Below are 25,433 nucleotides of genomic sequence, written 5' to 3'. Positions count from 1 at the left end.
AAAAAATTTAAATTTATCTGAAAAATAAGAACTTAAAAAATTTAAATAGGTCAAAAGATGGTAAATAAGAAACGAATAATAATTTTTACTAATAATATTGTGAGCAAATAATACACAACTCTATTTAAACGTTTGTAGTAGCAAAATCAGTCACAGTTAAAGCAAGCAAAAAAGGTTTACACATTAATCATGATATTTCCACAACTATAAAAAGTAAAAAATTAATACAATATATTATAAAATTTATACTTCTAATTTTAACTATTATAAAAAAGGAAAAAATCATATTGTAAAATTAGAATAAATAAATGTAGAGGACGTTGTAGAAGAAAAAATATATGACCATTTCAATCTCTAAAGTTTCAATATAATAATGTTCATTCAAACATACTCTATTTTTAAATGAGCTTTAGTTAAAAATTAAAAAATAAAGGAAGAAATGCTATCTAAATGCATTTGTTGGTCTATCTAATATTTTCTTTTGTCTATAATGAAGCGCTAACGTTATGGTTTGTGCGTTTTGTTGAATGAAAATAATAGTATTTCAATTTATAGAAAAAAATGAATAAGTTGTTATTACATTGGTCGGGAGCGGAGCAAGTAGTAATAATTTGTGGAGGATACATTAATTTAATAATAATAATTATCATATGAATTTGAAATAGCTGGCGAATGGTCCTCTGTGTTGTGGGCCAGTCACAGTAAACCAAGCCCGTGTTTCAAACCTTTTTCTTTAGCATTCTTCTTTCTTTCTTTCTTTTGAATTTGATTCGGCAAAGTTGATTTCAATTCAATTTGATTTCCCCCTTTTTCTTCTCCACGTTTGTGCCTGCAACCTCAAATACCGATTAGGGTTCATGCTACACTGAACTTGGTTTCGGTGTTCCAAGTTAGTTAGAGGCATTGTTGCTTGCATAGATCTCTGATCTGAAAATGAGTGCGTCGAGGTTCATTAAGTGCGTCACCGTCGGCGACGGTGCTGTCGGCAAAACCTGCTTGTTGATTTCCTACACCAGCAACACTTTTCCCACGGTTTCTTTCTTTGCCCTTTCTCTTCTCCATTATAACTAATTCCAGTTCAATATAGATATATATGCGTTGCAATTGTAAGCACTGTTATTAAAATCCATTAATTTGGAGTTTTCCAGTGGTGTTTGGCTTGGTCTGGAACCTTCTAAATTTGGAGATTCACTATGTTATCATCGTTATTCTTATTATTCCTGTAGTTTGAAATGAATATAATGTCCGTACACCTTAATGGAGCAAGTGCTTCAACATTATTGGCATTATTTATTACAACTTAAAATATCATGTAACCTTGATGGTTAGCGTTTATTTCTTCTGCTGAGTCTGAGAAATTGCTTGTAATTTGATTAGGAGCAAAGCAGTTATTACCTTATTCGTGCTTAGAAGGACTTACAAATTGTAGAGTCTAAATTTGTTCTTATAAAATTTTGACTAATGAATAGTGGTTGTCTAATACTGTTAAGGGACTAATGAATATTGATTTTAGCTTATAGGCTGCATGGATGCAGTGATTTTACTTTATTCCTTTTGTCACATTTCCAACTGATTGTTTGTTCTTTGACAAATTATAGGCTTCACGGTTTCACCCTTCTCTGTTTATGTTTGTGTGTCAATAATAGGACTATGTGCCCACCGTTTTTGACAATTTCAGTGCTAATGTGGTGGTGGATGGAAGCACCGTAAACCTAGGATTGTGGGATACAGCTGGTAACATGGCAAAACAATTCAATTATATAGTTTTCAGTATCATTTTCTGCATATTGTTTGTTTCTGATGGTTTAACATATTGTTTGATTAACAGGTCAGGAGGATTACAATAGATTAAGACCCTTGAGCTATCGAGGAGCTGATGTCTTCATACTTGCCTTTTCTCTCATAAGCAAGGCTAGCTATGAAAATATTGCAAAGAAGGTTTATTTCTTCGGTTCAAGAATTCAATTAGGATGGTAATTATTTAAATCGATTTCTTCACTTAGTATATATAACTGATGAAATTATTGCTCTTTTGATTTCTTCTTTCAGTGGATCCCTGAACTAAGGCATTATGCCCCTGGTGTTCCAATAATTCTCGTTGGAACAAAGTTAGGTAGGTGTTTACCCGCACCCTTCATTGAATTGTTTGGCATATGCTATTTACTAACCCATATGACCACGTTATAGCCTTGTGCTTACCTTTAGTTATTTAAAAGCCCTGGGTTTTCTTTTCTTAGCTTCAAAGCACTCATCAGTTTATTACTTTATCATATCAAGTATATTCTGATTTGTGGCATTTTTAGGACATTTTCTTAATTTCTTTATTCACACACCAACCTAGAGAGTATGAAATTATTTTACCAGTGTCTTGGGAGTTAATGATCTCACTCTTTGGTTATGCTTGAATGCTTAAGTAGTAATAATGCCCTGGTGTATACTACTCACATTATTTGGATTGAAATCTCGCTTAAAATAACTTTTTCTCAAAGCTTATGCAGAAATGAGGAGAAAATAAATTGGATTTGCACAAGTGTAGCAGATTTGTGGGAATTCTAATTTGTTCTGTGAGAAGAAAATATATGCTGGACAGAGTTCGTAAAACTCATGTCTAGGAGTGTGTTTGTTTCAAGTCATACAAATTTATTCCTGGGAATGTGAGTTGGGAATAAATCACTCCCATTGTATGGTACAAGTTATAAAAAATTATTCCCGAGCATAATCTATTCCCATGAATATATATATTATACATTATTTCTCCTCTTTCTATTCCAATGTAAAAGGGTGGGAATCCTATGTTCCCATGGGAATGGAAGTTATTTCAAAAAATAACTTCTCACTTTCACCTTATTCTATTTTTTTTTTAATTGAAATAAATTTTAAAATATTCCAAGGAATGTTAAGTGGTTACCAAACATGTTGATGGGAATAATATTCCCAGTATATTCCTAGGAACAATTTAGTCCATGAAACAAATGCCCCCTAGGTTGTTTCATGTTGGTACATGACAAAAGTAGCAATTTATTTTTCTTACTAGGTTATTGATAAGTACCCAAGCACTTGGCAAACCCTTCCTTAAAAGTTAGCTGTTGGTGTGTGTGGGGGGGAACCAAACACTAGTCCACAGAGCATTCCATACTACCTGATATGGGACTTAGGTATCCCATATACCCAAATCCCTATCAGATATTAATTCACGAATAAATTCCTGTACGTGGTCAATGCTGCATGTAACAGTTTCTGGCCAATTCATATCCAAAGTTGGAATGGTTTGACAACTCTAAATGCATGATTTGTCGGCAGATCTTCGGGATGATAAGCAATTTTTTATGGACCATCCTGGTGCAGTGCCAATTACTACAGCACAGGTACTATAAATTTTCTTATCACCACCCCTTTCTGTTGGGAGAGGGGGAGAGATATGATTTATTGATTCATAAATACATTGATCCTACCTTGATATTTGTTTTACTTTGGTGGAAGGGAGAAGAATTGAGAAAGCTGATTGGTGCTCCGGCCTACATTGAGTGTAGTTCCAAAACGCAACAGGTGTACTTTCTTATCTTTTGCTTAAAATTTATGGATCATTTTTTTTCATCTTTTATAACACAGATTGTCATGCGCTCTTGGGATGACAGAACGTGAAAGCTGTCTTTGACGCGGCAATCAAAGTGGTTATCCAACCACCAAAGCTAAAGAAAAAGAGAAAAACACAGAAAGCTTGCTCCATATTATGATTGAGAATCAGAAATTAACAGTAGGCAGTGACTGTTTGACCAATCTTCACTGCTGCCTCTCCATCAATTTGTATTATTTTGTTCCTTGTCCTCCCTCTGTAGTTTGCAGGAAGTTGTGTACAGTTTGAACTAGCATTGTAGGATCATGCCTCATTTCATACTTTGTAACTACAATGAACTTAATTATATAACTGTCGATTTCCTTTCTATCTTTATTATAGGTAGTGACCTACGAGAAGATACTGCTTGCTTATGTTCGCGCGGTCATTTTATGGACTGTACTTGTGATGTCTTATTCGTTTACATGATTTTTTTCCATTCATTTTATAAGCGTGATCATTCACATAAAAATTATGTTTTAATTATTTTATATGCACATCATATGTAAGTCATTGAGTTAAAATATTTTTGTATTTAGTTCATATTAATCATTTAATTTTGATATATTATCATTAATTATTTTTATATTGCTAATCAATAAAATTATTACATATATGATTTTCAAAATAATTATTATAAAAATAAATACTAATTAATGATATTTTATTAGACTTGAATGCTACCAAAAAATCTTTATAATATCAACATGTTAGAAGAAAAAAAATCTAATGTTATTTTTTTCATGAGTATTTATTAGGTTTACTGTAGCAAATCTTAATTGATTATCTTTTGGTGGACCTTCCAATTAGATTTTTTCTATTTATTATGTTTGAACATGAAATTTTATCTAAAGAGACCAAACTTCAGACCATTTAGGCCAACTATTATTAGTAATTCTAATATTATTTGTAATAATTTTAATATTATTTGTAATAACATGAAGAATTAAACTAACAATATATTAAAAGAATGATATAAAAAGAAATGTTTTCAACACAATTTCTGACATGTATTTTTAATATATTTAATTATTAGTTAAAATTGGTTAGAATTTAAAAATTATAAAACTTTTTTATACTCGTTTCATATTTAATGAACACCGATCACGATTTTATACTTTTTAATAAATTTTAAGGAATACAACAGAATTCTGTATTAAAAAGATTTTTGGCACTTTTCTGAAGGATAAAATAGGGTGAGAAAATATTCTGAAAAAGAGCCTTCATTTATTTATTGTTGTTGAAAAAGAAGAAGCAAAACCCTAAACCCTCAAGTTATATCCTGTTGTGGTTGTCAAAGGGTTGTGTGACGGTGAATTGGGTAGAAGAAGATGAGAGGGGTGAAGAGAGCAGTATTTGTAGGCAGAGCCCTAAGAAGCAATTCCAACACCGCCGTGTACGGTGTTGGTGCCACCCTTCATCGAGATCGAATGGCTCCCCATGGCTGCTTAACCCCATCAAATCCAAATCCTTCTGTTTCTGTTACTGGGTTTAGATACCTTTCTGCTTCTGCTGCTGCCACGTCTCTTGCCCAAGACGCTCAGACCAAGGCCTTCAAACCCAAGGAACTTGTCCTCTTTCAGTACCAGGCCTGTCCATTCTGCAACAAGGTTGCAGGTGAATAATTTCCCTTTTTTCTATTCTAACATTTCTTTGATGATTACGTGTTTCAATTTTTATCTTCAACAAAATTGAATCTCCTAATTTCTTGCAGCGTTTCTGGACTATTATGATATTCCATTCAAAGTGGTTGAGGTGAATCCCATAAACAAGAAGGAGATCAAATGGTCCGACTACAAGAAGGTGCCTATCCTCACCGTTGATGGTGAACAAATTGTTGACTCTTCAGGTTCTCATTATTCTTTCCATTTCTGCCGTGCTCTATACAATATTTTGAATTCTTAATCGTGTTCTTAGCCAAAACAAACGCTGTTTTTGGCAGACATAATTGATAAGTTGATCAAAAGGATACATCCAGATTATGACCTAAATGCTGAAGAAGAGAAGAAGTGGCGACAGTATGTTGCTTATTATTTTTCTCTGATTATTTCTTTTCTGGATAACTACTTGGTTGCATACAGTTATCTCTCTTCTTTAGTAACGCATACTTACACCTCTGATGCCATTATGAGGAGTTTGTGTAGCTATAACCAACTGCTTCCATGTATGAACATTATGCTGTGACATGTTGTATAGGTGGGTGGATAATCACTTGGTGCATGTCTTGTCACCGAATATATATCGGAATGTTCCTGAAGCTCTTGAATCATTTGATTACATCACCACCCAAGGTATGGTTTTCACTCAGTTTCAATCTTGTAAACTCTCATTTTATTTTTTTACTTCCAAAAAAACAAAAAGATCATTTAATATTTAACGTATAAGCAAAAAAGTATACTGTTTTCTTTATTGTAGGTTGCAACTAATAGATGAATTAAAAGCTGGTTATGTGTTTTCTGGCTGACCTTGTACAATTTTGTAACTCTTTGAAGCATATTTCGTTTTCTCCTATGTAGTCTGATCCAGAGAAAAGTTACATAAAAAGTTGGTCATTTGACCAATCCAATTGTTCCCCACAATGCCCGCTGCACTTATCCTCTCGAGCTTGAAATCAGTGTTTTCCTGTCATTTTCTTAATATGGAGAAAATTCTTTGTTATTTTCAGTTACTTAATGCAAAGTTGATTATTCTTTAGTGACCCTAGAATATGCACGGATGGATACTAACCTGTCCCTGTTGATGCATAACGCAAAATAGACCTCTTGATTCATCAAACTGTTTTGCTTCTTCAAATTTAAGTAAACCTTATACAATTATACCACCACATCTTGAAATTGAAGACATTCCAAAGGAGGAAGATAGAGGAGGCCTTAATTTAACTGTTAAAATCTACATTAGTTGTATGTCTTTTGTTAGGCAATAATTAATTTTAATCATTCCCTTTCACTGTTTGTTACCTTCCTTATCTATCCTTTTTAACCTTTTCGGATTTTTATCCTGAAGTCTAGCATGTTATAGTGTGTAAACAATTTTAGCTGTTTCCCTCTACATCCAGGAAATTTCAGTTTTTCTGAGAGATTAGTGGCAAAGTATGGTGGGGCTGCAGCTATGTATTTTGTGTCAAAGAAATTGAAGAAGAAACACAACATCACTGATGAGCGTGCAGCACTGTATGGAGCTGCCGAACAATGGGTTGATGCTTTGAAGGGCCGAAAATTTCTTGGTAGGTTCAACTAACATAAGTCACATATGATTAAAAAAATGCTGGGTATGTATGTTACCATGAGGACTCACAAGTGCTTATATTCTTGATTTTGGCAGGTGGGTTGGATCCTAATTTAGCAGATCTTGCTGTGTTTGGTGTTCTTAGACCCATCCGCCATCTCAAGTCAGGTAGAGATATGCTAGAGCACACCCGGATTGGGAAATGGTTTTCTCAGATGGATCGTGTGGTAGGACAGTCTTCTAGGGTGAGTGAGCAGAGCTAGAAAAACTATAGTGAGTTTCAACATATGAATTGGTTAGGTAATGCTATATGGGTGAAAGAAATGACTTTTATTCTACTAAGTTTGGTGAGTCTTAGTAAGCTTTAAATGCTTTGCACTTGTAATTTATCTTGTGGCTATAGTGGTGATTTGTGATCACATACTGTTCTGGTAAATCCGGGTATGTATTCAATAAAAGAGTTTAGCTCACTCTGGGACAAGCACAAAAATCTCTTCTTTTCAAATTGTTTCATTATGATATTGTTGGACAGCAAAAATTGACATTTTCTGAAAGACTAGCTTAGGGAGTAAGGGTCTTGCTGATTCATATATGAAATCTGGAATGATAATTCACACTCGAGTTTTCTTAGGGGGGGAGAGAGAGAAGAAATACACACAGATACAGAAGGATCAGGGATGCCTCTTGAGAGACTAGCACATATAATAAGATATAACGTGTGACATTCGATCAGTATAGGATACAACTATCCTTTGGATAAGCTTGTCTTGGAGCAGTTGTATCTGTATGGCCTAGAAAAAATTGTTTCAATAGGAACTAGTCTATGATTTCGTGAATTTGACGGGTAATTATGAGTTTTTCTATATTTGTATTTATGATATTCCTTTGCCAAAAAGAAAAGGGAAACATCATAACTTACAAATCTATAATAGGTTAACATTGAAAAGGAAAGTGCTAATACCTTTCTTTAAAAATATCCTTATTATTTTTCTCTGATTTTTATCTTTATAAATATTTAAACATAACCATTATTACCTTTTAGTTGTCAATAGATATTTTTCATTAATGTCATGTGTATGAGAAATTACATATAAATATGTTAAATAGTGAATTGGTGAAAAATAATCAAGACCCAAAAATTTATCGGTTGACAAAATTGAGTATTAAATCAAAATTGTAATTTTTTTGAAATAGGTAAGCTAAATGTCTTTATTTTAATATACAGGTCAATGGAATGGGCAAAATAAGTGATTTTAATTTCTCTCTTCACCCAAAAAATATACATTGAAATTAATAGTGATTTTGGAGGAATTAAAGCCAAAAATAAATATTTACATGATTGTACTTATTAAAATCCAGAACTCACATATGTTAGGGTGGACATGGTTAAGGTGGGTTCTCGAACTTTATGTCGATCGAGAGTGATCTTTGTTAAGAGAACAAGAGGGAAAACATGCAAAACAAAAAACTCAAATGCGTAAACGTAAACTCAAGTTAATGTGGTATTTATAGGAGTGGAACGAGATTCTTGTTTGTTGGAATTGTTATAATCATTGTCGATAATTTTTGGTGTATAGATAGTAGCTAGTAGCATGTAGATAATGTTAGAAAGATAAACAATAGTTTAGAGACAAAAACAACTAGATAATTATACGTTGTAGATAATGTGTTGGCTTTATAGATAATTAACATTCTAATATATAAGTTAAAGATAATATGTTAGGGATCAAAATAAAAAACATGTTTGTTTTATCGAGATTAAAAAATATTTAAGCTAATATTAATTCATTTTTTTATTTTTTACTCTATATTTATTCATGATGAATAGATTATATATACTCATTTATTTGTTTGATAGGTTAAATTAAGAGTCATTTATTAATGGGTGTATTTGGCATATTACTCATCTAAGTATGATTGACAAATATCTTTTTTAAGCATTTCAAATTATTCATCTTTTATTTTTATTTATATACTTATCTTCCTAAATGTTTTTTTAATTTACCCTCCTTTATTTCTACCTTTAAATTAAATTCCAGTGATTTTTTTAAAGAATGATCAATATTTAAAAATAACCTTATAAATAACTTAATTTGTTAATTATAAATTCAAAATATAATTTTTATATTTATTATAAAATTTAATTATAATATAAGGTCATTTTTAACTATTAACTGTTTTTAAATAAAATTATTGAAATTTAATTAAGAAATAGAGATAAAGGACGGTACATCAAAAGAAATAGATAATTAAAAAATCAAATATATAAATAAGATAAAAAAGGTAATTTGAAATAAGTGAGAGATTTTTTTTTTTTGTAAAAATAATGTGTGAAATATATTAGTATTTCACAAATAAAAGAGAGAAAACAGTAATGTGTAAAAATAATCATAGATAAAATAAAGAAGATTAAAATCTTACCTTTTAAGTTATATAATTTTTTGTACAATAAGTTATATATTGTAATCTATAACAGTGAAATATTAAATGCAAAAATTAAATTAAATTTTAAATGCCTAAAACCTAATCATAAATAAAGATAAAAGAAATATTGAGCAAATAGCAACTGAAGTAATGAAATTCAACTCAGTATCGAAGCCCGTGGAGCCAATAAAAAGCGTGTTCTGTTGCAATTACCGTATTTGTTTCTCCTTGGCCTGCAGTCTCAACGACATTGCGCAGCACCCAAGTTACTTCTAGAACCTCCGTCTTCCACGAATTACACCCCCAAACCACTTGCACATCAATCTTCATCCTCTTCCTTCCATTCCTCAAGAACCCTAATCCCAATCAGCCATGCAGCAAGGAGACTACACCTCCGCTCCATCTCCATATTATCAATTCCCTCATCTCCAAAACCCCAATCCCAATCCCGATCCACACCCAAACAACCCCTACGCTTCTGCACCTCCCTTCACCCCCAATTACGCTCCTTCCGATTACACCCCTTACCCTTCTTCCTACCCTCAAAATCCCGATCCTATTCCACCCACTGCTCCTTCCTTCCCTCCCTCTTCCTCCAACCCTAATTTACCCCCTCCTTTCAATCCTCCCTTCGATTCTAACCCTCCCTACCAACAACCGCAACCACAACAACCCTATTTCCCACCCTATGATCACCATCAAACGCCTCCCAATTACGCCCCTCCCAACACCAATTCCACTCCCTCAGTATACAACTCTGCTCCCTACAGCTACACTGGAGTCTCCTCCGTTCCTCCGATTCCGACGTACGAACCTGCATACGACGCTCCGGTGAGGCCCGATCATGGTGGAGGCTATTTTGACGACAGATACTGCTCTGGATTTACTCGGAGCCATTCCGATTTGGGATCGGATTTTTACGGGAAGAGCGTTGGTGGTGCTTCGAGATATGACGGTGTCGCTGATGATGGATACGGAGATGGGGTGTATGCTTATGAAGGGGGCAAGGTGGAACCCTATGGGGCGCGTGGCACGGCGCCAAAATCGTCGACTTGGGCGGCGTTTGATGATTACGGGAGGTCCATCAGTTTCCCCTCGCAGAAGGAATCTTCTGTGGGGGGTAAGATTGTGAAAGCGGTGCCCAAGGCTGATACACAAGAAGACGTCAAAGGTGGTGGCGTGCAAAAGTTTCGTGTCAAGCTGTTGGCAGAAAGTGGGGGTCAGAGCACCATGGATGTTCTCTGTCAGGTATGAAGAGGATTGCATTTAGAACCAATTGTTATGTTTGTTTGTTTTATAATGAAGAGGATTGCATTCAGCTGTTGCCCGAAAGTTAGTCTAGGCTTTAATATTAGCGCTTGTTCATCGGATTGAATCCAATGAATGAGAGGCTAGGATTCACGGTCAACGTGCATTGAAAACTGTAATGGACTCAAACGGAACATTTGGAAATTCATTGAGAAGTAAAAAATTATGTCTAGGATGTGGAAGCTTTAGCTACTAGCTCATTGAGAAGTAAAAAATTATGTCTAGGATGTGGAAGCTTTAGCTACTAGCTTCTTGGTATACGTGAAGAATCTCATCTGGGATGTGGAACCAAACATGCTAACAAATTGAAAAAATGACATTTGGGATGTGAAACCAAACACGCTAACTAAGTTGTTTCCTTTGTGCTGTTATTGAAATAATTATAGTCAAGCTAGGAACTAGGGGAGTGCATAACATATTTGCACAAATTTTTAATTACAAGAAAGCTTCAATGTTTTGAAATTTAGCTTTAGTTAATAAAAATGAGAAAAAAGACTATGTACTGGCATTTCAAAATAATTTTACATAGTCTTCCAATCATAAATCACCTTATATGGTAAATTTGTGGACATTTACAATAACTGCCTTAAAAGTCATACAAATGGTGATTTGTGATTGAATGACAGTGTAAAATTATTTTACTCTATCAATGCATAGCCATTAAATTCATAAAAAATACTACAGTTTATCTAATTCTTATGGTGTTTTCGTTTATATTTTGTATGGAAGTTCAAAAAATAAATAATTGCAAAATGTAGTTAATTAGTTAAGACTTGAGAGTATCCAAAGTATCTATATCATATTTTTAGATGGTTATGTGTTTGAAGTGGGTACGGCAATTATTTTGACATGTGCGTGGTTCCTCGCTGTGAGGATATTGGATACCAATTGCATGGCTAGGGGTGCTTCTTTTGTATAAGTAGGTTAACAAAGGATCTGGTTTATGACTTTGATCCAAAGTAGTAGTAATTTCAGTCCAGACGGGTTTGCTAATATATATTCACTTACTCAGCCTAACAGATTACTCTCCTGTTAATTTGAATATGATATGCTCTCTCTCTCTCTCTGTGTGTGTCTAAGATTATTCTATTCTTTCATTGTAAGACACACATGTTAGTATAAAGAAACCAACAAATCTTTGCCTTACTTATTGTTCATATACTGCTCTTTTATTACTAACTTTTGCTGCAAATTTTATTAGAGACTTGGGCTTTCATAGAAAATTCCTGATCTTATTTTTGCTTCTAAAATATGTTGGTCACATTATCTTATTGCTGCTGATCTGAACTCTGTTAACCTTTGTCTGCTCAGATTGGTTTGGATGGAATTCGCATGCTGGATCCAAATACCAGCCGGACATTGAGAATTTATCCTCTTGAGAACATAACAAGATGTGATGTGAGCTTCTTGATTTCCTTCAGAAAACTTCACTGCATCCATCAAATTAATTTTCCTAGTCAATCTCAATGTAATGTTTTGCTAATTGAATCATGCAGAGAATCGATTCATCTACCTTTGCATTTTGGTCAAAGAGCCCTGTTGACATTGAGCCAAGACGGATCAGATTGCAATCTAATAGTTACACTACTAACACACTTTTGGATATAGTGACTGCTGCAACCATACAGGTATTCAGATATTTCAACTTTCTGTTATAACAATTGTTCAGGTTTTTTATGATAACTTAGGCTAAGATGATAAATGCTTTCCGAAAAATTGGCGGAAGATACTGGCTCTGTATTTTTAACGTCACCATGGGACAAGATTTTGTTTTAAAGTTGCTTTCCCAGTTTGAGTTACCATGTAATAGATAACAAGACCAGAGGTCCAAAAGTAAAGGAAAGCAAATAACAAGCTGGATTATATCTGCTCAATAATATGTCAGAAAAATGACAGTAAAAGTTGCGCTAATAATATGTGAAAATAGATGAACAAGAAGTCAAGAATAGAAAAATACAGATGGCTCAGGCAGTTTCAAGATTGCCCGGTTATATCCCTTCCTAAATCTTAGCAGTTACCACACTTTTCATCCCCCAGTCAGCACCCCGAATCGCTACACTAATATGTAATATAATGTTTAATTACTCTAGCATAGTTAATTGTGCACATTAGTGGTAGTAGTGCAATGCCATCATGGCCATCTTAGCTACAGTGGTGCCTTGTGGCCAATCATGAACATCACAGGTGCTATGCAGGTGACATGTTAAGTTCAATTTTGTCCCTGAAACCGGTGTTTTTTTATGGTTTTATTGGGGGCAAACTTGGAAATTGCCCATCCTAGTAATCTGTTCTCTTTTAACTTGGGGTCTGCTGCTTTGTGCCACTATTTGGGATTCTGATAATTATTACTCTGGTTCATATTCCTTAAAAGCAGTTATAGTTTCTGTAATGTCTCTTGCAATTATTAAATTCTGCACAGGTTTTCTAGTTAAATAGCTTGTTGTCTTGCTTTTTCTTGGGGTCTTTGGCTACTTATCAACAACTAAATTGTTTTAAATATTGGGATTATATGTTATATATGTCTTAATTACCCTTATTTTCTTTTTCTTAATGTAGTTCAAGGAAATGGGTGGAAGCAGGTGGCCTGCTGAAGCAGTGAAACCAAATGAACAGCCTACAGAAAGAAAGAAAGGTTTTGGTGATTGGATGAATCTTATTAAACCTGCCAATGAAGAGAAGGATCATTGGGTAAACATTAGATGCAATCTTTTTTTTGGTTTCTTCCTGTCTCAAAAATAGGATCCTTTGGTTTTTAGAATAAATGTTTCCAAGTTCCAGCTATTTTCTGGTAGAGGTTTGTGATTGTTGGAACTTGTTTTTTGGTTCAATTAGTACTATTTTTTACTTTATTTTCAAATGTTAGTGGTTTTCACTCCGTTTAACACTTGCAAAGTTTCTGAATGTGACTTGATTTTAATGAAAATTAATTGACCAATCTTACCAGGTTCTATTTTTGTATAGGTACCAGATGAAGCCGTCTCAAAATGTACAGCATGTGGTACTGATTTTGGGGCTTTTGTTCGCAGGGTTGGTCTCCGTGCTTTCCTTCCTCAACTAATGTTTTCTGTTTTGTGTTCTTTGTTGCTAATGTCATGATCCTCTGTGCTTCTAACAGCATCACTGTAGGAACTGTGGTGATATTTTCTGTGACAAATGTACATATGGTAGAATTGCTCTGACTGCTGATGAGAATGCTCAGCCTGTACGAGTTTGTGACCGGTGCATGGTATGTGTAATATTTGTCTGCTTTTCAGTCAATCACATTTGATATAATGAAAATAGGGACACTGTTTTGGAATATGCTTTTGCTGTTGTATCTGCTGAGTTTGTAGTGCTATTAATTATTAAATGACCGGTGCATGGTATGTGTAATATTTGTCTGCTTTTCAGTCAATCACATTTGATATAATGAAAATGGGCATACCATGCTCCTTTTCTGTTATTCTCTTATTTTCAATTGAATTACTGCGGCCTGAACAGTTAAAAACTGAAGAAGCAATGTTGTTAAGTTTCTTATAGTTCCATTGCTGTATAGGCGGAAGTGTCTCAGCGGCTGACTAGTGCAAAAGAGTCATCAAGTAAACCTGCATTGCAGAGTCATGAGGATCTTGCAAGGAAACTTCAGGTAACTGATTGGGACATTAAACCGTTTGTTTCTGTGTTGTTTTTGTCACCCATGGAAAGCTATAATTCTTTTAGTTACTTGGGTAATCTTTTTCATGGTGGTGAATGTCTTGGCAGGAGGAGCTGGAGAGAAATCGAAAGACATCAGGTAATGCATTCTGAGTTCAATTTTGAGAGTTTGAATTGGCGAATTGTAAAATTACTATATAGATTTTGAATTTTTTTATTCACAATTTCTTAAAGGAAGCAGGTTTCAAGCAATCTGTTGTATAGATAATTTAGTTGAGATGGTTGGATTTTATTTTATTTTGTTAGATTTTGAAATTTATCTCTGCGGCTCAGTTAAGTGGTGGTGTGGTTTGTAGGTTCCAAGTCTGATGGATCTGCAAGACGGATGAAGGAAGTTGCATGTCCCATTTGCACTGTCCATCTGCAGGTTTGGATCTAGTGACAATTGCCCCCTCTTTTCTCATAGACGCATCATTACAGCATCATAATCATCATCTTCGTGTGGTGCTTTTTGTTTTGGTATTATTGCAGGTTCAGGTGCCTAGCTCGGGTTCAGAGACAATTGAGTGTGGAGTTTGCCAGCACCCATTTCTTGTGAGCGCTCATTGAGTTCAGATAAACATGAATACGGAAGCGGTGTCTACGTGTTTCATAAGTTTAAAATGCATTTGTTTTACTGATCTATCTCTTGCGCATTCATTATCAATGATTGGGATTTGCCTTCCTTTTACCATTATCTTTGGGCTTGTTTCATGTCCTAGTTTTACCTTGCATGCGTCTTTTTATTATTTTCTTCTTTTTCTGATTAAAGCTTGGTGTGCTTTGTTAGTTGTTCACGTTTCACTTAAATTCGTTTGTCCGCTTGTATAAAATAGACGCTGAACACACATATATATACATGTATAGCTATGGTGAATTCGTTCTGGTATAAGACGATTCGATAGTTCAGCTTTGAGTATACTGCTTTGCTAGAGATTTAGTAACGTCTAAAATTCGGAAGATCAACTTGGTCTACAATTATTTTGATCACTCATACGTCATGTTTTATAATGTATAGCCGAATTTCTGGTTTTTTCAACTTTATCTTTTATATCTTAGATTAAGTGGAATAACAAAACATTTAACATGGGGGTAAATAGTTGGGGTATATTTGGAATTTTGGGTGAAGGATTAGGAGGAAGTAAATCGAGGAGTTAAAAGGCGCAAGTATGGGTAGTCTTTTACTTGTTACCGAGAGTCGTGCGGATTTTTAATAAAAGCTTTACCTTTTGAGAAATTATGGGTAGTCTTTTTGGGAATTTCTACTGTTTTTTTTTTTGGAAATGTCATAAATATGTTTGGTATGTGTAAAATAATTTTTGGGAATGGGAGACATAATAATAATAATGAAAAACTTTCCCCTTTCAAGGGGATCTTATTTTTCCATCTGTTGTGGAAAAAGTTTTAGTAGGAAATTTGTTTAAAAAATGATTCATTGGGAATGTTAGATTCTTAAGTTTTTTTAAAAATATTTATAGCAAACATGGGATTTCAACATTTTCAACTTAAGATTTTTAATAAATTTAAAAGAATCTTCCTATCTTTGCACTTAGGATTTTGCTAATCAATGTTTTGAAGGCATTAATGTGAATTTGTTTAAGGTTCAGTGGTCTAATCATTGTTGAACATATTTTATATTTTTTAATATATTAAGTAATTAAATACTAAAAAAATATAATTTAAATATGTATTTCTATTTATCTTTAAAATTGGTTATTTACACAGGTTTAACATGGACTTTTACCGGTTCGAACTGTTTCTTACATGTTCTCACCATTCTGAAATGTTTTGGTGGTTTGGAATATTTGAATCGATCACCAAACTAGTTTTTGGTTGAATCAGTTGAATCGATTGATCTAGTCTTGACTTTTGAAACAATAAAAAATATTGTTTTCAAATATCTTAAGTTTCGAGTGTCTTAATTTACTCTTTTGAAGCATGCTATCTTACAATGGGTTTTGCCCATGTTTTTATTTTATATAATTAAAATTTATAATAAATAAATTCATTTAAATGTATAAAATATATTCTGAATATATAATAAATAATCTAAATTGTTTTTTAATTGTTGATCATTTAAAAAATATTGAAAGTTAATTTAAAAATAAAGATTGAAGAGAAACATTGAAAGTTGAAAGAAATAAATAGTTAAGGAAATTAAATAGTATAAAGAAAGATAAAAAGGTGATGTCTGAGATTGCTGTAATAAGAGTGATGTTTGAGATTGCTGAGAAAAAGGGTTTTTTTTTTTTTATGTAGTTGCGGGAATAATGTATAAAATGTATATTAAAATAAAGTACATTCAGAAAAATAGAAAAGAATGAATGTTTAGAATTCCTATTTTGTCTTAATCCTTTGGTTAACAAGATTTTGATTAATTTAGAATTTAGTCGAAAAGTAACTAAAGTTTAACAAAAAAATTATTTACGTAAAAAATTAAACTCAAATACTAGTTGAATAATTCAATTTTAATTTTAGTTTATATCTTCAATCACTTAGTTGAATGAATATTAAGAATTTTTCATTAAAAAGTGAGAAGAGTAAAAATATAAAACCAATAATATTATTTTATTTCTTACTAGCAATTTATCCTCTGCAAATGCAAGGGTAAATACTTTGTGTATACAATCATTTAGTTATATAAATTAAATTACTTTATTGTATTTTTTGATAAATAAAATTAATATAAAATTGCTTGAAGATATTAGTATGATAATAACAATGATATTTTAAACCCAACAATATTTGTTAGAACTTAAAATGAATTTTATTTAAATTTAAAAATAATAGCATACTCATAATAGTAATAATTAATACAGTTTACTTTAAATTTAGAAACTATAGCAATTGTTATAATTTAAAATAAAACATGATATTTTTTAAAATTTAACTTAAAGGTAATAAATTTTTTATAATAATAATTTAAAATTGAAAAAAATAAAAAAAGATCTTGAAAAATCAATCTCACTCTCATAATTTGTGTGTAAAGATCATGTGATGCAAATAGCAAAAAATATATTATAAAAACAAGTTAAATCAAAGTAGGAAAGTGAGGGTCTCAGTTTCCAACGTAGATACTCAAATTCATATTTAACCACCTTGCGTGACCAAATAATTATTTAGAGAGAATTTTTTTTTATAAAAATCTAATGATTTCTCATTGTGAAATGTTAATATCATATATAGTAATTATTCAAATTTTAATTATCAAATAATAAGTATTTTTATCAACTATTTTCATAGTTTTGTTTTTTGACATCAAATTAATATCACCTATTATCCTAAAAATTCAGTACTATTTTTTGTTGCTGACTATACTATTAAATAGTCCCGTCAAAAAACATTAACTAATAAAAAAACTAGATCATCGGACCAATGACTGATACTAAGTAATCTAAAAAAACAAATTGGTAAAGAAAAAAAAATTGATTGAGATATCGTCCAAAATCGGTAAGAATTGGTATAAAAAAATTGATTTTATAACCAAATCAAAAAAAGTATTTTTAATTTAGTAAATTCGTATGTATAAGACAATTATTTTATATTAATTTAAAATTTTATTTACTTTTTTTTACAATTTATTATAAAATGTTAAAAACATTGGTATAAAATGAAATTAATACATTGATTAAAATTTTACGCCCACTTCTGCTCTAACGTCAACGAATTCTCTACATATGTTCAACACGAGTCCTTTTTTTTTTTTTTTTTTTTTCAATTTGGTACCACTCAAACTAGGGTTTTAGACTCCCCAATTCTATCCTAAAGCATCTCCACAAATTTTCATAATTTAGATCAACTATGAGACTAATCTTAAATTGGATTAAAGTATATTTTGCATAGATTGAACTAAGATTCTGATACAAACTCAACATGCATTATTAAATGAGTTACACATTAAATTTTAACATAATTTTTTACTACGCTATATAGCATGTTAGACTAAAAAAAAAGTAAAAATTATTATTATCACTTGAGTAAATTACACATGTCTCCTTGAAATAGTATTATTAAAATTGGTCTGGTTATTGACCTGATCAATACATTGGATCATAGGTCAGAAGTCCAACCGATGAGTCACTTATTAATCTTGTTGACCTGATATATATATATATTAAAAAAATTTAAAATATACCTAACATAATGTGATCAATTCATAGTTTTATACTCCAAAATTAAATTTATTGTCATGATCAAACTATAAAATATTATATAACCATTTATTACTATAAATTACTATTATTTTGTTGGGTATTATTATTAAATTACTAAGAAAACTTTTACTTTTCACGACTAAATATAAAAGTTATTGAATGACCATACACATGTCTCTTGAAGAGATATAAAACACAAAAATATTGAATTATATCATGATCAATATAATAATAATTAGTTATTATATATTATTATCAAGATAAAAAAAACTATTATAGAAGCATATTATATGTTATTTAATAATTAACTATTAACAATTTAACATCATTTAAGAATTGAAAAAAAAAACTCGACTGGTCAAACTTGACCAACTCGGTTCAAGTCATTGAATTTGAGCAAACCCGATCGGGCCGGAACAGGTTGAATGCATTTTTGGTCCTTCACCTTAATCAGATTGCCTAGAGCATTGGATCCCTGTCGAACTATTCTGATCGGCCGAACCAGACCAATTTTTATAATTATGTCTTGAAGTTTAAAAAAATTGCACATGTATCTCTTTCTTTTGAAAAACTTACACATGTTTTCTATGAAGTTTAAGGAAATGACACGTCTTTTTTTTTTAAAAAAAAAAACTACACAAATTAGCCTCTTGAATTTTGTCTAAGCATTAAGTCATGTGCTTTAACAATTTTGATTAAAAAAAATAAAATATGTTTATTGTCTTCATAAATATGAAAATGTTCGGAATTCATAATTGCAAAAAAAAAATGTCTATTTTTTGTTCTTGCAAAATTTAAATGTTATTTTTTGATATAAAACAAGAATTGAGTATATGTAGTTATAAAAAATATCAAGTTTTTAAATTTTCTACATCAATTATATGTTCTAAACTAGATTTAGGTGCATTTGAACATACATATGTTATTGTAAAAAGTATAAGGTTTTTCAACTTTTCAGCATTGGTTATACAAAAAGTGTCTAAGTTTTTCAACATTTATATATTGATTATACATATAAGCAATGTAGAAATTTTGAAAAAACATGACATTCTACAACAACATACACACATGTTCAAATACATCTAAATCTCTTCAAGCCAAAAAGTAACATTTATATTTTGCGAGTATAAAAAATAGATAATTTTTTTGCCATGACAAATTCTAAATATTTTTATATTTATGAGGATGGAAAATATATTTTGATTTTTTAATCAAATTATTAACACATATAACTTGTTATTGTTAAATATCTAAACAACATTTAAATAAATAGTATAGATTTTAGAAGAAAAAAATATGTGTAATTTTCTTAAATAATAAGAAAGAATGTGTAAGTTTTATAAAAAGAAAAGAAACACATATAATTTCTTTAAATATCTGGAAAAAAACATGTAATTTACTATCATCACTTATTATGCAATATTCACGGTGAAAAGGATTAATGCATTTTCCTTCTTTGCAGGGTTTGTGTGCCTTCATGGCTGATTTTCGACATTACCTCACATGACATTGTTGTAAGAAATATAATGCCAACAACAGGCCTAATGCAGTTGACTGACACCAAACAGTCAGACTTTAGAATTTTAATATGATGTTGGCTCATTCATAAAAAAAATAATTTATATCCCAATAGGTTTAACTCAATTTGTTGAAAAGAATAGTTAAATAGTTGTGAACTTTTATATCTTCTTTCGATTTCCATAAACAAAAAGAAATTGTGTTAAGTAATTCTGTCATAAATTGATCTAAATAAACTGCTTATTCTTTTAGTGGTAAAAGCCGAAGTGGATGGATGCATTTGCAACAGGTCCGTCCCTTCACGGTGATGATGCCCTAATTAGAACCTATTTGCATTTAAAACATTGTACTCAATTGACATGATGGTTACCTACAGCCTCAGCTAAAGTATTCAATTTAGATTTGGCAAATGCTATCCGGTATCAAGGTTACTGGTTGAAAGAGTAAAAAAATATAATGAATATAGTTTAGTAACACATCTTGAATTTTTTTTAAAAAGCTAAGTTTAATTCTTACAAAATATATTTTTGATGTAAAATGATAAATTTAAGTGTGACTAAATGGTAGGTCAAAAATTAATATTATAGTTGATCTGATCTAAAGGACTGAATCTTTATATATCTCTTTTGGGATTTTATCAAGAAGCTAAAGATCTTCATTTGAGTAATTATAAAAAAGAGAAATATTTTTTTTTATTGAGAAACATAAAAATATTTTTATAATTTTTAATTAAAAAATTCTTTTAATTTTTTAACCATTTAAGGCACTTGTTAGCAAAACACCTTAGATGTTAACAACAGAATTGTCAACGAATGTACACGTCTCTGTTCCGATCACTTGGCCCACTGGCATTTCGTTGGCCGAAACAAAAACAGCCACTCACTTCATTATGGTAATGGAATATATCACAAGCAGTTGGAAAGATGATGAAATTAATATATTTTCAATTAGTAGGTGGGAGGGAAAATGAGGTCAAAGCACAAAATTGTGGATACAATGTTCCTACTTAAAGGTTATGAATAAATTAAAATAAAATGAATTATTCAAAAATTAGATTATGAAATGATGCATGCATTCAGAATATCATGTTATATTAAAGCCTATGATTTGACTTCAACTTGAATATAAAATCACGATTGAAAATACTGTCTTATCTCATAATAAGCCAATATGATAAAACAAGATTAATTATATGTCAAATAAAATATTATATTTTTTTTCCAAAGAATAAAAATAAAAATATCATATACTATTACCTGAGTTACCTTTCAGATATGAAAAAAATAATTTAAAAGAATAATAATAACTGAATTATTTTTTATTTTAAACGCTTCATTAATATTTTTATTTCTTTATTTTTATCTTTTATTATCTTATCATAAATTTGATTATATTTATATATTTTTTCAATTTAAAAAATCGAAACGATATCAATCCTAAATATGGTGAGACAAGTGGCTGAGAAATCAGCCAATCAGAACTGTGTCCCCTGCCAAAATTACAGAATGTCTGAACCTCCCATACCCTGCTGTCTGGACCTGGCTACAACAGACGATCGATTTGGCTTAATTTACTAGTACTGTAGAGTACTACACTACTACTAGTAGTATTTAATATTTTTATAGTAATTATATATAAATACCTCAAAATCACAAATCCTTAAAATTTTCCAAATTAAAATCACAAACACATAATTAATACATAACTACTTGTATCGCTTTTTCTTCTTATACAGTATCATAGTATATCATTACCATTTCACCCAAAAAAAAAATAGTATATCATTATCACTTGTATTTGTACATAAATATTGTACAAAGTAAAGAGAGATATAAAAAGATAAAAGAAAAAATTATAAAATAAGATAATCAACGTATGATAAAGAAAAATATTAGGCTGGAGAAAAATTATTATAAAAATGTTATATAAATAATATAACTTCCCTAAAAAAATATAACTCTAAATATATTTCTATTTTGATTCTAATAAATTAGGCTGACTTGGGCATTAAATAATATATTGTAACATAATTTCTTAATGTATAATTTATTTTAGAATAATGATATGCCAACACTCATATTTTTCATACATCTAACACATATTTATAATTTTTTCATGTCTTCTTTCGTATTGCATCATAATATTTATAATTAATACTTATAATTTTTTATTTTTTAACTCCTTCTTAGTAGGTGTCTAATAGCATATTAGTAGGTGTTCATGAATACTTTTCTTTTGTTTTATTCTTAAAGTAAAATCGTAAATTTGGTCCCTCATTTTATTTTTAATTTTGGATTTTGTCTTCCGATAAAATTATTCACGAATTTTGTTTTTCTATTTAATCAAATTAAATCACGCAATGTTGGTCCCCTAACCTACAATTGGACGTTGACTGTTACAAAGTCATGTTGATTATCATGTGTCACGTTCTTATTGGATGATGACGGTAACGTGTCATATTCTGATTGGTCAATGAAAACAATAATGCATTTCATCTTTCATGGAGTTGACATCCAATCAGAACATGACACATGACAGTCATCATCCAATAAGAATGTAACACGTGACAGTCAACATTCCTTTGTAACAGTCAACAATTGTGGGTTATAGGACCAACATTGTATGATTTGATTAAATACAAAAATAAAATTTGTGAATAATTTTACTGGGAAATGAAATCCCAAATTAAAGACAAAAGGAAGGAAAAAAAATGAAATTTTGCGTATTCTTAATTAGGAATATATTGTAACACAATTTCTTATTATATTATATGATCAGCTGAAAAATTGGGCATTAAGGAACTTTTGCCATCACATTTCGATGCAAATCTCCAACCAAGCGATCTCGTCACTGGTGTTTGCTTTGCATCCGGCGGTTCAGGATACGATACGATTCTCTCACATCTAAAGTAGCGGTAGGGATACTTTCAGTTTAAATTCATTGTTCTCTATCATCTCCTAATTAAATTTTGTTTAATAACACAAAAATAGTTCGCTTTTTTTTCCTCTTAATTATTGTAACTTGTTAATATTTTAATAGCAGTCATCTATATCGTTGTCCGGTCAAATAGACATGTTCAAAGAATACATAAGAAAGCTAAAAGGACTCGTTGGAGAGGACAGAACAAACTTCATCCTAGCCAAATAATATTGTTCTTGCGGTGGAAGGCAGCAACGACATTTCCAACACATAGTTTTTGAGTCATGCTAGAGAAGTAGAATATGATATATATTCGTGCTTACGTACACTGACCAAATGGTTAGGTCAGCTTCTAATTTCTTAAAGGTATTTAATTTCTCTCAGCAAATTAAAGTTTATTCAAGTTATGCACATAAATCCCTTCTGCATATGCTATTTTGATTAATTAATTGGCTTACGATGTACACACATTAATCTTTGTCACTATAATTGAAAGGAAATATATCAACTAGGTGCTCGGAGGGTAGGAGTATTCAGTGCTCCACCAATTGGGTGTGTGCCATTTCAGAGAACACTGTTTGGAGGAATAGTTAGAAAATGTGCAGAAAAGTACAATGACGCGGCCAAGTTATTCAACAACAAACTTGCAAATGAGTTGGCTTCCCTTAACCGGAACGTGCCTAATTCCAGGATGGTTTACGTAAACCTTGATGTTTGCAACCCTCTACTTGATATCATTGTAAATTACCAAAATTATGGTAATTTGAACTTCCACTTTTATTACAAACTTAGTATTTATTCGATATATTTGTTAAGAAATCATTTGTCAAGAAGTTACTAGCTGGTTTCTAAGGTATCAGGCATAGGAGAGAGTTGAGGAAAGAAATTGAGAAGTAGAAAATGATTTGTGTGGAATTAGACCCCAAATGTCTCATTAATTTCACAATAGACAATGATTCCATAACCATATATAGATCATAGATAATAGATTAATGGTGACAGATAACCGACTCTATCCGGCACTTGAATTTTTTTAATTTTATAATGACAACAATAAAATTTAAAATTGAAATCTCATAACAAATATTTAAGTCTCTTACTACTAGGTCAATATTAGTAAGTGACACCCAATTGTTTATAAATGAGTCTATTGTCCTTGATACTTGATAGTGCTTGCATGCAAAATTCTGAAGAAAAAAAACTGAAATTATATTTTTTTTTTCCATGCCTTTATAATTGCAGGATTTAAAGTGGGAGACAGAGGATGCTGTGGTACGGGCAAAATAGAGGCCGCTGTGCTATGCAACCCTTTGCATCCCACGTGTCCAGATGTGGGAGACTACGTTTTTTGGGATAGTTTTCATCCTTCAGAAAATGTTTACAGAAAGCTCGTAGCTCCTATTCTTCGAAAATATTTGTACCAGTTCCTCTGAGTTTCTTATTAGTTTTAGTTTTACAGTCAACTTCTAAATAATGTAGAGTTTGGCACTCTCCTTGCAAGACCAAATAATTAATTATTGATTTTAATTTAAATATACTATTAAATAGAAGTAGTTTTACACTAATAGAGCCAGTAAAATAGGTTACTACATATGAATTAATTTCTTCACAGGTGGATTTCAAAAAATAGTATGTCTAGTTTTGTCATCAATCTTGCAGTACGGAAATAACGATGACCAAACACAGAGGATAAAGAAAAACAAGCCCAAATATTCGCAGGTAAACACATTAAACGAATTTAATTTGGTTCAGCTCACCTAACTTACAGTTTAATTAAAATAGTATGTGGATCTAATTTTGTCATCAATCTTGGTAAGGAAATAACGATACAGCAAGTTCTTATATGGAGTGTCCCCCCAATATCAAGAATCAAATTATTAGATTTCTCATGTTAGTCAATTAATGAACTAATTGTACTTGAGTATAGTCTGAATGTTGCTGGTGATTATTGGACAATGTTATTTGATTCACCGTGTGTCAGTATTGAGTATCTGATCGATTACTGAAGTAATGCCAATAGAGTTTTTTGCAGCTCGATCGAGAGTGAAACTGAGGGTTAAATAATCAATGTCTGATAATTTTATTGACCAATGTATTAATTATATCATAAAAATCAAACTAAGTTAATGAATTTTTTTCTTAATTAATCATTAATTTTCCAAGTATTTAATCATATTCAATATTCATTCAACTAGTGCCCTAAGGTATTAATAGTCTAAAATTAAAATATAATAAATAACTTATTTATTATTATGATAATATCATGTTGAAAGAAACTATTATATTTTTTATTGAGAATTTTCTATTGACAAATTAAGGTAATATTAATCATTGAAAATTTTTAATTGAGTAAATTTGATAATGATATTCACATATATATCATCTATATACCCAATCTAATAAATGAGACATATTAATCTTTGTTCAATGAAAGTCATTACATATATATTGATCTATTTAAATTATTGATGTCTTATCATAATAATTCAACAATTTAAATTAAAATTATAATAGACTTATTTTTTATTTTTATAATCTCTATTATGATAATAAATTTTTAATTTTAATCAAGAATCTTATCAAGTTAATTATTTTTACCA

General features: G+C 31.0%; 4 protein-coding genes across 4 annotated transcripts; all 4 read left to right on the top strand.

Annotated features, from left to right (window-relative positions):
• The first annotated feature begins 680 nt into the window (after positions 1-680).
• Positions 681-3,952, top strand: LOC114408566 (rac-like GTP-binding protein RHO1). The gene is made up of 7 exons (XM_028371654.1): positions 681-1,032; positions 1,647-1,734; positions 1,829-1,938; positions 2,050-2,113; positions 3,301-3,365; positions 3,481-3,546; positions 3,636-3,952. The coding sequence occupies exons 1-7, from the start codon at positions 934-936 to the stop codon at positions 3,732-3,734; spliced, it is 591 nt and encodes a 196-aa protein (XP_028227455.1). The 5' UTR covers positions 681-933; the 3' UTR covers positions 3,735-3,952.
• An 887-nt stretch (positions 3,953-4,839) lies between these two features.
• Positions 4,840-7,343, top strand: LOC114408565 (prostaglandin E synthase 2-like). The gene is made up of 6 exons (XM_028371653.1): positions 4,840-5,230; positions 5,328-5,462; positions 5,556-5,631; positions 5,810-5,904; positions 6,669-6,836; positions 6,935-7,343. Exons 1-6 carry the CDS (start codon positions 4,945-4,947, stop codon positions 7,099-7,101), a joined length of 927 nt encoding a protein of 308 aa, XP_028227454.1. The 5' UTR covers positions 4,840-4,944; the 3' UTR covers positions 7,102-7,343.
• Positions 7,344-9,442: 2,099 nt separating this feature from the next.
• Positions 9,443-15,161, top strand: LOC114408560 (protein FREE1-like). Its single transcript, XM_028371650.1, has 10 exons — positions 9,443-10,510; positions 11,882-11,968; positions 12,067-12,198; positions 13,127-13,258; positions 13,532-13,597; positions 13,686-13,796; positions 14,106-14,195; positions 14,312-14,342; positions 14,560-14,630; positions 14,735-15,161. The coding sequence occupies exons 1-10, from the start codon at positions 9,635-9,637 to the stop codon at positions 14,810-14,812; spliced, it is 1,674 nt and encodes a 557-aa protein (XP_028227451.1). The 5' UTR covers positions 9,443-9,634; the 3' UTR covers positions 14,813-15,161.
• Positions 15,162-22,956: 7,795 nt separating this feature from the next.
• On the top strand, positions 22,957-24,377 carry LOC114408562 (GDSL esterase/lipase EXL3-like). Its single transcript, XM_028371652.1, has 3 exons — positions 22,957-23,199; positions 23,330-23,591; positions 24,076-24,377. Exons 1-3 carry the CDS (start codon positions 23,170-23,172, stop codon positions 24,264-24,266), a joined length of 483 nt encoding a protein of 160 aa, XP_028227453.1. The 5' UTR covers positions 22,957-23,169; the 3' UTR covers positions 24,267-24,377.
• Positions 24,378-25,433: the final 1,056 nt, after the last annotated feature.

Source organism: Glycine soja, chromosome 4 (assembly GCF_004193775.1).
Source record: "Glycine soja cultivar W05 chromosome 4, ASM419377v2, whole genome shotgun sequence".
In the NCBI taxonomy this organism is placed as follows: Eukaryota; Viridiplantae; Streptophyta; class Magnoliopsida; order Fabales; family Fabaceae; genus Glycine; species Glycine soja.
The sequence above is the reverse complement of the archived record's forward strand: the minus strand, read 5'-3'. Positions and strand labels throughout refer to the sequence as shown.